Source organism: Suillus paluster, assembly GCF_016628075.1.
Source record: "Suillus paluster strain FC165 chromosome Unknown EDB91scaffold_126, whole genome shotgun sequence".
Classification (NCBI taxonomy): domain Eukaryota; kingdom Fungi; phylum Basidiomycota; class Agaricomycetes; order Boletales; family Suillaceae; genus Suillus; species Suillus paluster.
Genome location: NW_024537686.1, coordinates 63,343 through 81,206, shown reverse-complemented (window position 1 = coordinate 81,206; position 17,864 = coordinate 63,343). Strand labels below are relative to the sequence as shown.

General features: G+C 50.5%; 2 protein-coding genes across 2 annotated transcripts; one reads left to right on the top strand and one right to left on the bottom strand.

The window, feature by feature from the left end:
• Positions 1–6,723: 6,723 nt before the first annotated feature.
• Positions 6,724–8,219, bottom strand: EDB91DRAFT_1255090 (pyruvate dehydrogenase; the record flags this gene model as incomplete). The annotated part of the gene is made up of 7 exons (XM_041323919.1): positions 6,724–7,112; positions 7,171–7,279; positions 7,346–7,483; positions 7,536–7,669; positions 7,720–7,738; positions 7,788–8,117; positions 8,181–8,219. 7 exons carry the CDS (start codon positions 8,217–8,219, stop codon positions 6,724–6,726), a joined length of 1,158 nt encoding a protein of 385 aa, XP_041170630.1.
• A 3,703-nt stretch (positions 8,220–11,922) lies between these two features.
• Positions 11,923–12,965, top strand: EDB91DRAFT_1340010 (uncharacterized protein; the record flags this gene model as incomplete). Its single annotated transcript, XM_041325694.1, has 6 exons — positions 11,923–12,152; positions 12,206–12,364; positions 12,416–12,487; positions 12,537–12,740; positions 12,790–12,840; positions 12,893–12,965. Coding segments are annotated over exons 1-6 (633 nt in total), but the record flags the coding sequence as incomplete, so codon positions are not given.
• Between the last annotated feature and the right edge of the window lie 4,899 nt (positions 12,966–17,864).

Here is a 17,864-nt window from a genome sequence, read left to right as displayed (position 1 = left end):
GAAGGTCCAGGCAGCGTCTGAGATCCGACTGCGATCCGAATGAAGAACAAGCTCAAGAGCCAAGACGTGCTCTATGACAATGCAAGAGACCCGAAAACAGATGTGTCGCAGTCCAGTAGAACTGGCGCCGACGGCTATCGGCATTCCAGTCGTGGCAAGACTTGATGTACATGTAGTGTGGGTGCAACTAAGTACTGTTGGTGCGAGTTGACAAAGAGGAGGTGAAGAGCTGGCGATGCCTGATTCGGATAGTTAGTATTTCCCGGGCCGGAGGGTTGAGAATCCTTGGACGTTACGTTCAACGTTCAACGTTTAACCTCACTGAGTCACACACCAAGCCTCTGTCACTGCGGGTCACTGGGAGGGATAGACCAATGTCGATTTTCATATTCACATGACTCGTTGATAACGTTCAAGCAATATTTGCATGCCATCGATATCAATGAAGTCCGGCTCATTGCGATGAGCGCTTCTAAATGTATAGCCGTGAGGTAAATTTATCTCATTGGGTCGCAGCAGGCGCTTGTCGACCCTCTTACCCCTCTTTTTTGCGCTTAGAGACTCTTTGAACTCAGATTCAGCCGATCGATGAAGAAAAAGGTCACGCGTCTGCTGAAGGGAAGCGGCTCAAACCCTGTGGCCGGTGGAAGTCAGGTATTGAACATCGCACTTACATCTGTTGGTTGTGTGTGACGGTATTGTTCCAGCCGTCTTCTCTTTCACCTTCGGGAAATGGATCTCGCACAGGACTCTCGAAGGTCTTTCACCCCAAGTCCTGGGGCAAGTCGACCAACCCTTCCGCTCCAAGCGCTCAGCACTCTCCGAACGCTGCAAGTTCCAGCGCACAGGATATCCTGCCCGTTCAGATAAGCCAAGTATGTGCAACTCTTGGCATATTCTGTGCATGATCTAACTGCTGTAGGATCCTTTATCACTCGTCGTTCCTGCTCCCAAATCAGACCCTGACCAGTCTGCCAATTCAGGCACTGCAAAGGTAAGATAGTTCTTATCTCTTTACATAATGTACTGAGTTCCATCATCAGGTCGAACTACTTGATCCAAAGTTGAAAGAAAGAATCGCCGACGCCACCAGGCATATGGCGGACAGGAAGAATATCTCAGGAAAGGCCCAAAATATAGCTTCATCAGCCAGCTACCTACAATCCGTTCCCGGTGCAATCGACACGACGTCCAAGATTCTTGATTCCTTGAGGTTGTTCACCTCCGTCGCTGACGGACTTGCAAATGTACAGGCGCATATCTCTATTTTGTACATGACTGACCTTCGTGTGCAGGTCCATCCCTATGTGCAGGCGGTATTGAGTATATTCACCTGCGCGTCCAAGGTCTGCTTGTTTTCATATTCTCACATTTCGCAGGTTGTTAAGAATGTGACAGATGATTCTCGATCAAGCAGCCTGCGATGTCGCTGTTAACGATCTGCTCGCGAAGATATCAGACGTCTATGCTTTATTGACGGAAGGGGGGGAGACTTTGGCCAAGATTACGTCCAAGCTAGAGATATGCGGAAAGATCGCGCGGCAAACGCTAGAGTGTGCCGACTTTATCGTCCATTACTCGGAGATGCAGAGTTTCTGTGAGTTATGCCCACCGCTTTGTCGCCCAAGACTCAATCTCTCCGTATAGGGAAAAGACTTTGCAAGAACATCTTCAATGAAACAGGGGCTGTGATTCAAGGCTACAACAATGCTCTCGACAATCTCATGCAGCAGTTCCGAGATCAAGTGGCTCTTCGCAATGCTGCAACTCTTGACCGTCTCGGTAAGCGTTGGCTTTAAGTCTCTCATCTCTTCTCTGACATTTAATGGCCATTGATCCAGCCGAGGACCTGGACATTAGCAGCATGGAGTGTGTGGCTGGTGCGGGACGGAATACCTCCAAAAATTGTCTGCCAGGCACTCGGGAAGATATTCTGTCCGAGATCAAGTGCTGGATCCGCAGCACCGGGGAGGACGTGCCACGCGTCTTGTGGTTGTCTGGTACTGCAGGCAAAGGCAAATCAGCCATCGCGCATACGATTGCCAACTGGGCTCATGAGCGCGGGGGGATGCGAGCTTGTTTCTGCTTCGACCGCACAAGGGAAGCTGAAAATCGCCACGAAAAGATGTTTACGACGATTGCACGCGACTTAGCTCGTTGCGATCTTATCGCGCGGGGAGCATTAGCGCGTGTGGTCTATGATGATGAAGAGCTCAAGGATACCATAGACATCTCACGACAATGGCAGGAGTTAGTCGTAGGACCCATTAGCGAGGCCTCGAAAGCCATCACTGCACCCGTCCTAATGGTGATTGATGCATTGGACGAGAGTGGTAAAGCCAAATCCCGGGCAGGGATTCTTCGTGTGCTTGCAGGCGATCCGAACGCTTCTTCCCCCCAACAATGCCACCTTCCAGCAAACTTCCGCGTCATCGTCACTTCCCGCCCACTCGAAGACATCGCAGATGCCCTGCAACCCGCATCACATGTCCGTCATATTTCTTTGGATGATATCCCGCTCGAGGTCACAAAACATGATATTGAAATTTACATCTCCGCCATGTTAAAAGGTTCGCGCAGCGCATTCAACGCGGAGCACTTCAAGGCCCTTGCTCAGAAATCTGACGGCATGTTTGAATGGGCTCGTCTTGCGTCCGAGTATATCAAGGGGATGAATAGAGTGCGGCGAAATCCGATGAGCCGTTTCGAAGCCGTGGTCAATACAACATCCGCAACAGGAACGCATCTATTGGACGATATGTACATACGCATTTTAGCAGACAGCATGCCCGACAACGAGCGCGTGGAAGCGATGCCCGTGTTCCGCTCTGTGATGGGGCAAATCATTGGATCATTAGAACCGCTTTCCATGGCTGCGTTAACCGCGATGCGACTGCATTTTCCACGCGCGGACGACCGTTACGATGTGGAAGAAGTCATTAGGCCATTGGGCTTCACTTGTCAGCGGAATCACAGATTCTCAGACACCCATTCGTCCCCTCCACGCTTCCTTCTACGACTTTCTCACAAACGAATCGCGCAGCCACAACTTCTTCATCGATTCATCATCTGTACACATCAACCTTGCATTTGCCTCGCTTGGGGTCATGGATCATGGCCTTCGCTTCAACATCTGCTCCTTGGAGAGCTCTTACCTGCCCAATTCCGCCGTCCCTGGCCTGGAGAAACGAGTAAAAGAGTCCATTCCGACTGAACTGTCTTATGCATGTCGATTCTGGGGGACTCATGCGACAGCTACGTCCTTTGAACCATTGATGGCTAAGGAAGTCGGATCATTCTTCGACGGAGAGCGCCTCCTTTGGTGGTTGGAAGCATTATCTCTGATGAAAAGCTTCGGCGGCTCGGTGGGGTGCCTCTTGTCTATCGCAGACTGGTTTACGGTATGTGGCTCCAGCTCGTTCTAAATACCAATGGATTCTTACGAGTAGTGGGATGGTCGTAGGGTCATGCCGAGTATACGCATATCAGTGACGCTGCCAGGGACACCCTACGATTCATTCGAACTTTCGCATCCACCATTCTTCACAGCACCCCGCACCTATACTTGTCCGCTTTACCAGTTCGCTCCCACCCAGTCGATAATATTCACAAAGTTCGCCGCAAAGTTTCCTTGCACTCCCCGCATTGTTGCTGGCCATGTCGCAAGGTGGCCTCAGATGGAAAAGATACTCCATGGGCGTGCGGCGGTGTACTCGATTGCGATGTCACCAGACGGAAAACGCATCGTCTGTGGTTTAGACGACGGAACTATCCAGGTGTGGGATATGGAGACTGGTGAGGCATTGGGTGCCCCTCTTCAAGGCCACACTTTCTCTGTTACGTCTGTCGCATTCTCGTCAGATGGAACACGCATTGTGTCAGGATCATTTGACTACACAGTCCGGGTGTGGGATGCGGCGACTGGCAAGGCATTGGGCACCCCTCTCCATGGGCACACTGGATGGGTTCGGTCCATCGCAATCTCATGTGATGGGAAATGCATTGTGTCTTGTTCAGATGACGAGACAGTTCGGGTGTGGGATATGGAGACTGGCAAGGCATTGCATGCCCCCCTCCGAGGGCACACTCGTGAGGTTATGTCTGTCGCAATCTCGCTGGATGGGAAGCGCATCGTGTCCGGCTCTCGAGACACCACAATCCGGGTGTGGGATATGGAGTCTGGCGAGGCGGTGGGTGTCCCTCTCCAAGGCCACACCGACCGGGTTAACTCTGTCGCAATCTCACCCGACGGAACTCGCATTGTATCTGGCTCTGACGACGAGACCATCCGAGTGTGGGATATGGAGACTGGCAAGGAATCAGGTGCCCCTCTCCAAGGCCACACTAACTCTGTTGAGTCAGTTGTGGTCTCGTCAGATGGAAATCACATTGTGTCCGGTTCAAATGACCAGACAATCCGAGTGTGGGATGTAGAAACCGGCGTGGAAATAGGATCCCCTCTCCAAGGCCACACTGACCCTGTTCGATCAGTCACAATCTCGCCAAATGGAAATCGCATAGTATCGGGTTCGGAGGACAAAACAATTCGGGTGTGGGATGTGGAAATTAGTACTGGCGGAGCATCGGGTGCCGCTCTCCAAGGTCACGCCGCATCCATCAACAGTGTTGCGATCTCGCCAGATGGTCATCTCATCGTGTCCGGTTCAGATGACAACACTGTCCGCATGTGGAATATGAGGACTGGTGAGGTATTGGGTGCCCCTCTCCTTGGGCACACTGACTTTGTTCAGTCGGTAGCAATCTCGCCGGATGGAAGTCGCATTGTGTCTGGCTCGGGTGACGAAACCATCCGGGTTTGGAATGGAGAGACTGGAGAGGCATCAGGTGTCCCCCTCCAAAGGCACACTGGCGTGGTTCAGTGTGTTGCAATCTCGTCAGATGGAAATCGCATAGTATCGGGTTCGTGGGACAACACAATTTCGGTGTCAGACATGGAGATCAGCAAGGTCTTGGATGCCCCTCTCAAAGGGCATACTGACTGGGTTCAGTCTGTCACAATTTCGCTGGATGCGAAATACATTGTGTCCGGTTCAAATGACCGCACAATTCGGGTATGGGATATGGGGACTGGTGACGCATTGCATACTCTCCGGGGGCATACTGACCATGTCTACTCTGTCGCAATCTCGCCGGATGGACATCGCATTGTGTCTAGCTCACTTGATAAGACTATCCGAGTTTGGGATATGGGGACTGGTGATGCATTAGGCGCCCCTCTCGAAGGCCACACTGACTCTGTTCAATCTGTTATCATCTCGCCGGATGGGAAACTCATTGTGTCTGGTTCAGACGACAAAATGATCCGGGTGTGGGATATGGAGACCGGCAAGCCATTGGGTGCCCCTCTCGGAGGGCATACGGGTGCTGTTTTTTCTGTCGCAATTTCACCCGATGGCAACCGCATTGTGTCTGGCTCATCCGACCAGACCATCCGGGTGTGGGATTTAGAGTTTCTTTACCAGCACTCCTTCCAAGCACCTGCAGTTCGTTTCTCACCGCACCTGGATCATGCTCTTCTTTCTGCCTCCTCATTCCTCCAAGATTCCTCTGCCCCAGCCTCTCTTGCCCCAACCGAGGAAGGATGGATTGTAGGTCCCGACGGACGACTTCTCCTCTGTATCCCACTCGTTTTCCACCCAGTGATGTATGCCCCAGGTAACACGCTGGTGATACCCAACAATGCCTTGCTGCTGGACTTGAGCTGTCTCGCACATGGCATGTCATGGCACAAGTGTCGGGAATCAAAGGCCGCCCTGTCTTTATGATAGTGTGTTCTCCCTTGTAGGTTCCGCCTTTGATACATATTACATATACTAGTACGTGCAGATCGATGTACATTCTACGCAGAATTTGTTCGCTGTTCCTTGATTCACGGCTTTCACCTATACTTCTTCCGTTCTGGCCTACCGCAACGAGTTCCCCCGCTCTTATAAGAGGTCGTTTGGGGCATTCACAAGGCTTACATTCGCTATCACGAAACATTGTATATTTGCTACCTGCATTTGTCATAGTACGATTAATGTTTACTGTACTGGCTAGATTGCCCACCGTGCAAGGTAGAATTCAAATGTGGCTCGCTTGACTAGGGTAGTCATCCAGGACTCAGGGGGAGGTCAATACCTAGGACGAACGGCGTTCTAGGAGTCGATGAGTGTGTGGACGTTCGTGATAACCCTTGTAGCACCGTAATGTAGGATATGGTCAGGATGGTAAATTCAGTTCGTCGAAAACGTTCATGATTCAACGAATTCATATTTAAATTCCGGTTCTAGACCGCTATTCCTTAGAGCATCCCTCTGCAATACGTATCGAGCTTTGCTATCCAGTATGTGACCGATACAACATGTATGCCAGCGTACAATCCCTGTTATTCACCATCTTCCATACCCCAAAAAATATGTTGCTATTGCCCTCATCCAGGGTATACGTGCGTGCCATTGTACTGTACTGTCCACCATTAATTGTACATGTCATATACTACACCATGGGCGCAAAACCAGGAGCAGCTACCTTAGTTTTAATAGCTGAGCGTCTCCATGATCCCATCCAATATCCTGATCGAATCCGGCATGTTAAACTTCTCGAACTGCAGTGCAGCTGGGACGCTAAACGAAAACAAACCAACGTCATCAGAACCCGCTCCGACAAAACAGAAGAGAGAGAATAAAACAAGGGAAGAGCAGAAATCAGGGGAGAAGACACTCACTCCCACCCAGTAAATCTCCTCACAGGCGCCTCCAACCTCAAAAGCGCCCTCTTCCCAATCTCAGCAGCAATCTCACCCCCAACACCACCCGTCATCCCCGCCTCATGCACGATCACGAGCCTCTTTGTCCTACGCACACTTTGTACGACGGTTTCTACATCCCACGGTAATATCGTCTGCAGATCGATCAGTTCGACTTTTGCATTGCGTAGGGAGGCTGGGACGAGTGGGGCGAGGGTGGGTGATGGGCTTTTGAGGAGATGGAGTGCGGCTTCGCAGTGGTAGACGGGGGTGCCCCATGTGAGAGGTGTCATGTCTGATCTGGGGATGAGGGTTTCGGCGCGGGACAGGGGGAGGGTGTAGTCATCGATTGGGACCTGTTCGACTGTGTGAGAGGTTAATGTTAATATTTGTCCGTACGGGATGGTTTGGGGGGACTGTACCTGCGGAACGATAAAGGATCTCGGGGTCCATGAATACGACTAGGTCGCGGTCGCGGATGGCTGAGAGGAGGAAGCCTTTGCATTGGATTGGGGAGCAGGGGATGACAATCTAGCTGTGTTTGTGTGCATTTAGATGGGATTGTAGTATGACAGGAGAGACTGACCTTGAGATCACTTCCGCCCATAAAGTACCCTTCTGGACTCTACGAGTGACATGGCCCACGGCCATGGTCGGGGTGCGCACGGTTAGCCTGCCAATAGCGAAACCTCCGTAACCTGAGTGGTAGCGAAACTTAACGGCTTCGTTCACGAGCTACGCAGAAACGTTGAAGGTGAATTTTGAAGTTGAAAAGAATATGGCTAACCTGGTCAAATGCGGGGAATATATAGTCAGCGAACTGGATCTCTGCAATAGTTGTATGTCCTATGGACGCAAGGACGATTCCGAAGCCTGCAATGCCTTGCTCTGTCAGTGTGGTATTGAAGACGCGTTCGCGACCTGCAGCGCGATCAGTTATGGATATGATGTAGTATAGAATAAAAGCACACCAGATTCTTCTCCAAGACCCTATTCAATGCGTCAGCACAAATTACATACGAAATAATGGGGTGCGTACCATCGTACACTTGAACACCCCGCCAAACGCTATGTCCTCACCAAATACGACTATGGTATCATCCTTTGCAAGTGCAATACTGATGTGGTCAGCATGCGTTCCGCGCAGAAGAAAACTGGGTTGCCTGAGCGCATCCCGCACAGCTTGATAGAGATTCATCTTGCAAGTCTCGCAGCCGCCGACGATGTTGCGGTCGGGCTCCTCATCTTGCCATATTAGTCCTGGTGTTCTGAGCACAGATTCTCTAGTTATGCGGAGAAGCTTAGAGGCTGCAACAGGTAATGAACGGGTGCCTGCAGGTAGGGGTTCAACGGTGGTGCTCGCTGTTGTCTGTTAGCAACGAGACTGGTCTGAATAAGTAAAATGAACTCGGATGGAGAAGGCGAGACTTACTAGTGTTGGCAGTGTAGAGCGCAGACGTCCAGCGAGCATTGATATTGAGGATGAAGCTTCGATGAAGGTCAAGGAGAAACAAGAGCCGTGGTTTGTACACTAGTCAGTAACATGTTATATCATAGTCGGTGAGGATCTGAAAGTGTAGTGAGAGGACACCATAGAAAGTGAACCCAAGTGATCAATCGATCACTGATCGTGGTCAGGGTAAATTGGACGCGCTGCACGTGACCGTGTTTGATCAAGTCTTCCCGCTCACCTATGAAGGACTCCCAACTTTGAACTCACCACCGCAAGCTTATCCACGGCTGCTCTCTATAATGGCCCAGATTTCACCATTCTTTTCAGCATGCTTCTGCAGGACATGGTCGCATCGATCTTTGCAATCCAGTATCGAGGACCTGATAGATGAAGGTGTCCGTAGTATAGCTGTTGCGTGCGTTTGAGCGTCGAGCGGAATCGGTGGGCGGAATACTTGATTCTGATGGTGCGTGTACTTGCATTTCTTACTGACACGCTCGCTGAATAACCTCTACATCGATCAGTTACACCTTCCGAGAAATGCCTCAAGTGCTGCTTCGAGACCGGCAACGTACGATGCGACTTAGATTGTCTAAGGCGTTTAACTCCGTCACTAACCAAATTGCAGATTAAAATTCTGGTTGTTTGAGGCTGGTGTTGACACGCGCTGCACGCGGCCGCGTTCAGACTTAGTTTCATCACCCCTTGGTCCCGTAATCTGTTGGTGCCAACCTTCTTAGTCCAGTTGATTATATCCTTCATCTAGTCTTCAGGAAGATGTCGCACACATCAAAATCTTGTGGAAATGGAACCTATTTCGACTTCTCGCTCCACGGCGTCCAGTACAGATTCTCACAGTTAAAAGGCTTTACGGGACTTACAGGCTGCAAGAAGATCTGAAGAATTATCCGAGCCTATTCTCAGAACCTCAATAATGTTGTAAGTCTGTGGTAGGGTGTATGCGGTCCCAGTGACTTCGTGCCTGCAGGTCCGAAGCAATCATATCATCACCAGTACTTCATCGATAGCAGACTGAAGCTTTAACAGCATCTATTGCATATTCATGGGGCACGTCATGACATGTCGTCTACATACATGGTGTGGGGACGCACTGGTTCACAGCACAGCTTCGCTGGCATCAGAAGTGCAGTAGGTCATATCAGCGTTGGCAGTGCGCCTGGGCTACATGGTAAGTTTCTTTGCTACTCCACACAGCCATGGGGTCTGATGTCGTGCAAGTGCACGTTGTAGCGGTGGGTTTTGGCCCAGGCGGGCTTTGACTCGTTCCCCTCCTTATCGCTGAGGTTGCATACTCTTCCCATCGTGGTCAAGCGATTGAGCTATAACTCATCATGGTGAGCAATTTTGGTGATGATTTTAGTGATTACACGAGGTCGTGTTCTATCATCATCATCATCATCATCATCCTTCAGGTACCTTAGATTTATTGCGTAAGACTTTTGCAACATAAGCTTCGATTTCATCCCAGCTCACAAGTTGCCATCACGTAGCATGGCATAGACTGTTAGTTTCTTTTATTCGAAGGAAAAGTAAATCAAATGATCTTTTGATGGTGACGAAGGAATGGCCCAGATTCGTGAAAAGGCTTCTGCACATGTATGCCTCACGCACCGCATAGACAAGATAGCAGTGAAGTTCGAGTCTGAAGTCATTAACTAGCAGAATCCATACGAGGCGTATTGGGAACTCATCAAAGATTTGATCTACTCTTTTATCGCTTGACAGTAACCGTTTTCGCATGTAGTACCACTTATAGTCGCTAGTGGCTGAAGGCGACACACACCAAGATGGTCAAAAAACGATGTGATTATATGCTTGCGAGACATGTGCGCGTACATCCCTTGAACTGTAAATCTACGTATCGCAATCCTGCAGAATCTGTACAATCTTCGTCCATGTCCTTCCTTCCTCGGTTCAAATCTTTCACTCACGTCAGGCCTATTAGATGCTTGTTCGATGTGAAGACTTGATGTGCTGGAATTGTGTCTTGGGATGGCAGATCGTATGGACAGGAGGATCGTACGAGGTTCCAAGCGTGTCCATGGTAACCTGGCTACTGATGACAGTTGAAAGGCGGTAGTGCATCGAGGGTCCAGGCGGCGTCTGAGATCCGAGTGCGATCCGAATGAAGAACAAGTTCAAGAGAGCCAAGACGCGCTCTATGGCAAAGCAAGAGACCTGAAAACAAATGTGTTGCAGTTTGGTAGAACTGGTGCCGAGAGATTGGGATTCGTAGTGATACATCTCCACGGATACGTTCGACTGTTTAACCTCTTCCCATCAGAATGCACAATAAAATTATTGATTCGTTAGAGGCATCAACACGTACAAAAGCCTGCCGAATATTGTCTTGCATCCAATGTGGGATCACCTGAATGTCAGAAGACATCCGAAAGTAAAACCAGCTTCCCAAGACCCAAACAAGACGTGCAGCCTCCGCGTTCTCCCGGTGAGATCAAACAAGGGTCTGAATGTCTTGATCCAAGCGCAAGGATATTCGGATATGATTCTGAAGGCACCGCCATGGTCATGATGAGTAGATGGAATCCGTGAAGTTGTTGGATCGCCCAGAGAGTCAAGGAAGGAGGGTTTCAGAGGGGGTGAATGTTGGTGGTGATGGCCGGTTCGCATGTCCGCAAAGGCAATCTGCACTGATGTTCGGTAGGAGGTGAGGAACCAAAGTTCCGATCGAACTCGGCAGGTCCTTGAAAACAGGAAATGCAACAGAGTATTGTGGTGGGTAACCGCGTCGACATGTCGCTAACAATGACGCCCGGTGGTGGGGAAGGTTGATATTGGTGGGGGCGAAAGTCTGTGGATACATAAACCATTGATCAGTCTGACTTGATTTGTGTAATTTGTTTCGTGTAAACAGGAATGTAGAAAAAGTATGATACAAGACGACTGACGGGATTGTAAAATCATAACAGACGTTATGATGCGGCTGTCGGCATTCCAGTCGTGGCAAGACTTGATGTAGTGTGGGTGCATTACTATTGGTTCGGGTGGACGAAGAGGAGGTCAAAGCAGGTTATGGCAGGGATGCGAAGCTGGATGATGATGGGGTTGTGGGGACGAAGAATTGGTGATGCCTGATTCAGATAGCTATCCAGGCGGCTCGACTTCTTTCCAGAGTGCAGTAGCGTCCATCGTCACGTCGCAACCACGTGCTCAGACTTGGAGAGTTGATAGATAGAGAGTGTCATCGACTAAATCAAGGCGTGAAGTTGCATGATTGAGATGTGAGAAAGTTGAAGAGTTTGAGAGACTTAGGGTTAGGGACATAGAATTAGTATGATCACTGCTGCAGGGTCATTGAGCCCGCACGGAGACCTAGCAGAGCCCTCACCCGCAGCAGTCAAATACAATCAATTGAGATTTCCCAGGGCGCTCTTTGGTGCTCAGGGACCTAGCCACGCAAGTTAACAGTGAAAGTGTCCGCATAATACGGAGCCGTGCGTAGTGCGTGTATCGGTGACTGGAATGAGCGGGCGCCCAATCTATGGTGGCTGTGCCGCAATGTTCGAAGAAAGCGGAATAATATATGAGAACAACCAAGCCTCAGTCACTGCTAGTAGTGACTGCGCGTCGCTGGGAGTGATAGACTAATGTCAATTTTCATATCTACGACTCCTTGATAATTCAAAGGTTCAAGCGATATTTGCATGCTATCCATGTCAATGAAGTCCAGCCCATTGCGATCAGCGCTTCCAAACGCATGTTCGTTAGCTAAATTTATCTGATCGGTTCAATGCGAACATGCAGCAGGCGCTTGTCAACCCTCGTCCCATCCACCACCCTCTTACCCCTCCTTTTTGCACCTAGAGACTCTTTGAACTCAGATTCAGCTGTTCGATGAAGAAAAGGTTCACGCGTCTGCTGAAGGGAAGCAGCTCAAACCCTGATTTGCCTGTGGCCGGTGGAAGTCAGGTATTGCACATCGCACTCACATCTGTTGGTTGTGTGTGACGGTGTCGTTCCAGCTGTCTCCACCTTCGGGCGATAGATCTCACAGAGGACTTTCGAAGTTCCATCCCAAATCCTGGCGCAAGTCGACCAACCCTTCCGCTCTAAGCGCTCAACACTCTCCGAACCCTGCAAGTTCCAGCGCACAGGATCTCCTGCCCGCTCGGATAGGCCAAGTATGTACAACCCTCGTCATGTCCCATGTATGATTGATCTAATTGCCGTAGGATCCTTTACCACTCGTCGTTCCTGCTCCCAAATCAGATCCTGACCAGTCTGCCAATTCGAGCACTGCAAAAGTAAGATAGTTCTTATCTCTCTACATAATGTACTGAGTTCCATCATCAGGTCGAACTACTTGATCCAAAGTTGAAAGAAAGAATCGCCGACGCCACCAGGGGTGAGGGGGACATGAAGAATATCTCAGGAGTGACCCGAAATATAGCTTCATCAAACAACCACCTACAATCCGTTCCCAGTGCGATCGACACGACGTCCAAGATTCTTGATTCCTTGAGGTTGTTCACCTCCGTCGCTGACGGACTTGCAAATGTACAGGCGTCATATCTCTATTCTGTACAAGACTGACCTTCCTGTGTAGGTCCATCCATATGTGCAGGCGGTATTGAGTATATTTACCAGCGCGTCCAAGGTGTGCTTGTTTTCATATTCTCACATCTCGCAGGTTATTAAGAATGTGGCAGATGATTCTCGATCAGGCAGACCGCGATGCCGCTGTTAACGATCTACTCGCGAAGATATCAGACGTTTATGCTTTATTGACAGAAGGCGAGGAGAAATTGATATTGGCCAGGATTACATCCAAGCTAGAGATATGCGGAAAGATTGCACGACAAACACTAGAGTGTGCCAACTTCATCGTCCGTTACTCGGAGACGAAGAGTTTCTGTGAGTTGTTCCCACCGCTTTGTCGTCCAAGACTCAGTCTCTTTGTATAGGGACAAGACTTGGCAAGAACGTATTCGATGAAACAGGGGCCAAGATTCAAACCTACAACAAATCTCTCGACAATCTCATGCTGCAGTTTGGACATCAAGTTGCTCTTGGCACCGCCATGGCTCTTGAACGTCTCGGTGAGTGTTGGCTTTAGGGTCTCTGAGCTCTTCTCTGACTTTGATGGCCGGTGACCCAGCCGAGGACCTGGACATTAGCGGCATGGTTTGTGCAGATCTCGCCGGACGAAATACCGGCAAGAATTGTCTCCCAGACACTCGGACAGACATTCTGTCCGAGATTAAGTACTGGATCTGCAGCACCGAGGAGGACGCGCCGCGCGTGTTATGGTTGTCTGGCACTGCAGGGAAAGGCAAATCAGCCATCGCGCATACGATCGCCAACTGGGCGTCTGAGGAACGCGGAGGTCTACGAGCATGTTTCTGCTTTGATCGTACGAGAGTTGTCGAACACCTCCATGAAAAGATATTCCCGACGATTGCACGCGACTTGGCCAATTGCGATGTTGCGATGCGGGGAGCATTGGCGGGTGCGATTCGTAAAGACCACCAGCTCAAGAACAGCAACGACATTTCAAGACAATGGCAAGAGTTAGTCGTAGGGCCAATCGGCAAGGCCTCGAAAGACATCACTGCACCCGTCCTGATGATCATTGATGCGTTGGACGAGAGCGGTAACGCCAAATTCCGGGAACAGATTCTTCGTGTGCTTGCTGGCGACCCGAATGCTTCTTCCCCCCAACAATGCCAACTCCCGCCAAACTCCCGCATCATCGTCACTTCCCGTCCACTCGAAGACATCGTAGATGCCCTGCAACCCACATCACATGTCCGTCACATCTCCTTGGATGGAATCCCGCTCGAGTCCACACAACGTGATATTGAGGTTTACATCTCCAGCGTGCTGAAAGGCCCGCGCAGCGCGTTCAACGCGGAGCACTTCAAGGCCCTTGCTCAAAAATCTGATGGCATGTTTGAATGGGCTCGTCTTGCGTGCGAGTATATCAAGGGTATGAACAAAGTGGGCGCGGATCCGATGGGCCGTTTCAAAGCTCTGACCACCGAAACATCTAAATCTCAAAAAGGAACGCATCTGTTGGATGATATGTATCTGCGGATTTTAGCAGACATCATGCCAGAGGACGAGGAAGCGATGACCGTATTTCGTTCTGTGATGGGGCAGATCGTTGCATCATTAGAACCACTTTCCATGGCTGCGTTGGCCGCGATGCGACTGCATTTTCCACCTGGTGATGACCGTTACAAAGTGGATTGGGTGGTTGGACCAATGGGCTCGCTTGTCGCCGGCACTACGGATTCTCAGACTCCCATACGTCCCCTCCATGCATCCTTCTATGACTTTCTCACAGACAAATCGCGCAGTCACGACTTCTTTGTTGATACATCATCGGTACAGACCAACCTTGCCTTTGCCTCGCTTGGGGTCATGGAGAGCGGACTTCACTTCAACATCTGCTCCTTAGAAAGTTCCTACCTGTCCAATTCCGCCGTCCCTGACCTGGAGAAACGAGTAAAAGAGTCCATTCCGACTGAACTATCTTACGCATGTCGATTCTGGGGGGCTCATGCGACAGCTGCGTCCTTCGAACCATCGCTGGCTAAGGAAGTCGAATCTTTCTTCGACGGAGAGCGCCTCCTTTGGTGGTTGGAAGCATCATCTCTGATGAAAAGCTTCGGCGGCTCGGTGGGGTGCCTCTTGTCTATCGCAGACTGGTTTACGGTATGTGGCTCCAGCTCGTTCTAAATACCAATGGATTCTTACGAGTAGTGGGATGGTCATAGGGTCATGCCGAATATACGCATATCAGTGACGCTGCCAGGGACACCCTACGATTCATTCGAACTTTCGCATCCACCATTCTTCACAGCACCCCGCACCTATACTTGTCCGCTTTACCGTTCGCTCCAACCCAGTCGATAATATTCACAAAGTTCGCCGCAAGGTTCCCTTGCACTCCCCGCATTGTTGCTGGCCATGTCGCAAGGTGGCCTCAGATGGAAAAGATACTCCATGGGCGTGCGGCGGTGTACTCGATTGCGATGTCACCAGACGGAAAACGCATCGTCTGTGGTTTAGACGACGGAACTATCCAGGTGTGGGATATGGAGACTGGTGAGGCATTGGGTGCCCCTCTTCAAGGCCACACTTTCTCTGTTACGTCTGTCGCATTCTCGTCAGATGGAACACGCATTGTGTCAGGATCATTTGACTACACAGTCCGGGTGTGGGATGCGGCGACTGGCAAGGCATTGGGCACCCCTCTCCATGGGCACACTGGATGGGTTCGGTCCATCGCAATCTCATGTGATGGGAAATGCATTGTGTCTTGTTCAGATGACGAGACAGTTCGGGTGTGGGATATGGAGACTGGCAAGGCATTGCATGCCCCCCTCCGAGGGCACACTCGTGAGGTTATGTCTGTCGCAATCTCGCTGGATGGGAAGCGCATCGTGTCCGGCTCTCGAGACACCACAATCCGGGTGTGGGATATGGAGTCTGGCGAGGCGGTGGGTGTCCCTCTCCAAGGCCACACCGACCGGGTTAACTCTGTCGCAATCTCACCCGACGGAACTCGCATTGTATCTGGCTCTGACGACGAGACCATCCGAGTGTGGGATATGGAGACTGGCAAGGAATCAGGTGCCCCTCTCCAAGGCCACACTGGCCCCATTAAGTCAGTCGTAATCTCGTCAGATGGAAATCGCATTGTGTCCGGTTCATATGACCAAACAATCCGAGTGTGGGATGTAGAAACCGGCGTGGAAATAGGATCCCCTCTCCAAGGCCACACTGACCCTGTTCGATCAGTCACAATCTCGCCAATGGAAATCGCATAGTATCGGGTTCGGAGGACAAAACAATTCGGGTGTGGGATGTGGAAATTAGTACTGGCGGAGCATCGGGTGCCGCTCTCCAAGGTCACGCCGCATCCATCAACAGTGTTGCGATCTCGCCAGATGGTCATCTCATCGTGTCCGGTTCAGATGACAACACTGTCCGCATGTGGAATATGAGGACTGGTGAGGTATTGGGTGCCCCTCTCCTTGGGCACACTGACTTTGTTCAGTCGGTGGCAATCTCGCCGGATGGAAGTCGCATTGTGTCTGGCTCGGGTGACGAAACCATCCGGGTTTGGAATGGAGAGACTGGAGAGGCATCAGGTGTCCCCCTCCAAAGGCACACTGGCGTGGTTCAGTGTGTCGCAATCTCGTCAGATGGAAATCGCATAGTATCGGGTTCGTGGGACAACACAATTTCGGTGTCAGACATGGAGATCAGCAAGGTCTTGGATGCCCCTCTCAAAGGGCATACTGACTGGGTTCAGTCTGTCACAATTTCGCTGGATGCGAAATACATTGTGTCCGGTTCAAATGACCGCACAATTCGGGTATGGGATATGGGGACTGGTGACGCATTGCATACTCTCCAGGGGCATACTGACCATGTCTACTCTGTCGCAATCTCGCCGGATGGACATCGCATTGTGTCTGGCTCACGTGATCAGACTATCCGAGTTTGGGATATGGGGACTGGTGATGCATTAGGCGCCCCTCTCGAAGGCCACACTGACTCTGTTCAATCTGTTATCATCTCGCCGGATGGGAAACTCATTGTGTCTGGTTCAAGAGACAAAATGATCCGGGTGTGGGATATGGAGACCGGCAAGCCATTGGGTGCCCCTCTCAGAGGGCATACGGGTGCTGTTTTTTCTGTCGCAATTTCACCCGATGGCAACCGCATCGTGTCCGGCTCCTCCGACAAGACCATCCGGGTGTGGGACCTAGAGTTTCTCAACCAGCACTCCTTCAAAGCACCCGAAATGTGCTTCTCACGCAACTTGACACATGCTCTTCATTCCGCCTCCTCATTCCTCCAAGATTCTTCCACCTCAGCCTCTCTTACCCTGGACAAGGAGGGATGGGTTGTAGGTTCTGATGGACGGCTTCTCCTCTGTATCCCACTCGTTTTCCACCCGGTGATGTATGCCCCAGGCAACATGCTGGTGATACCCAACAATGCATTGTCGCTGGACTTAAGCTGTCTCGCACACGGCACGTCATGGTACAAGTGTCGGGAATCAAAGGCTGCCCTGTCTTCGTGATAGTACGTTCTCCCTCATAGGTTGTGCCTTTGATACATATTATATATGGTAGTACATGCAGATCTATGCACATTCTACGCAGAATTTGTCCGCTGTTTCTTGATTCACGCCTTTCACATATATTTCTTCCGTTCTGGCCTACTGCAACGAGTTCCCCCGGTCTTATAAGAAGTCGTTTTGGGCATTCACAAGGATTACATTCGCTCTCATGAAACATTGTATATTTGCTACCTGCATTTGCCATACTACGATCAATGTTTACTGTACTGGCTAGATTGTCCACCTTGCAAGGTAGGATTCAAATATGGCCCGCTTGACTAGGGCGGTCATCCAGGCCACGGGGGGAGGTCAATACCTGGGACGAACGGCGTTCTAGGCGTCGCTGAGCACGCGGATGTTCCTTGATAGCAGTAGTTGCACTTGTAGCACCGCAATGTAAGATATAGTCAGGATGGTAAATCCAGTTCGTCGAAAACGTCCATGATTCAATGAATTCAGATTTAAATTCCGGTTCAAGACCGCTATTCCTTAGAGCATCCCTCTGCAATACATATCGAGCTTTGCTATCCAGTATGCGA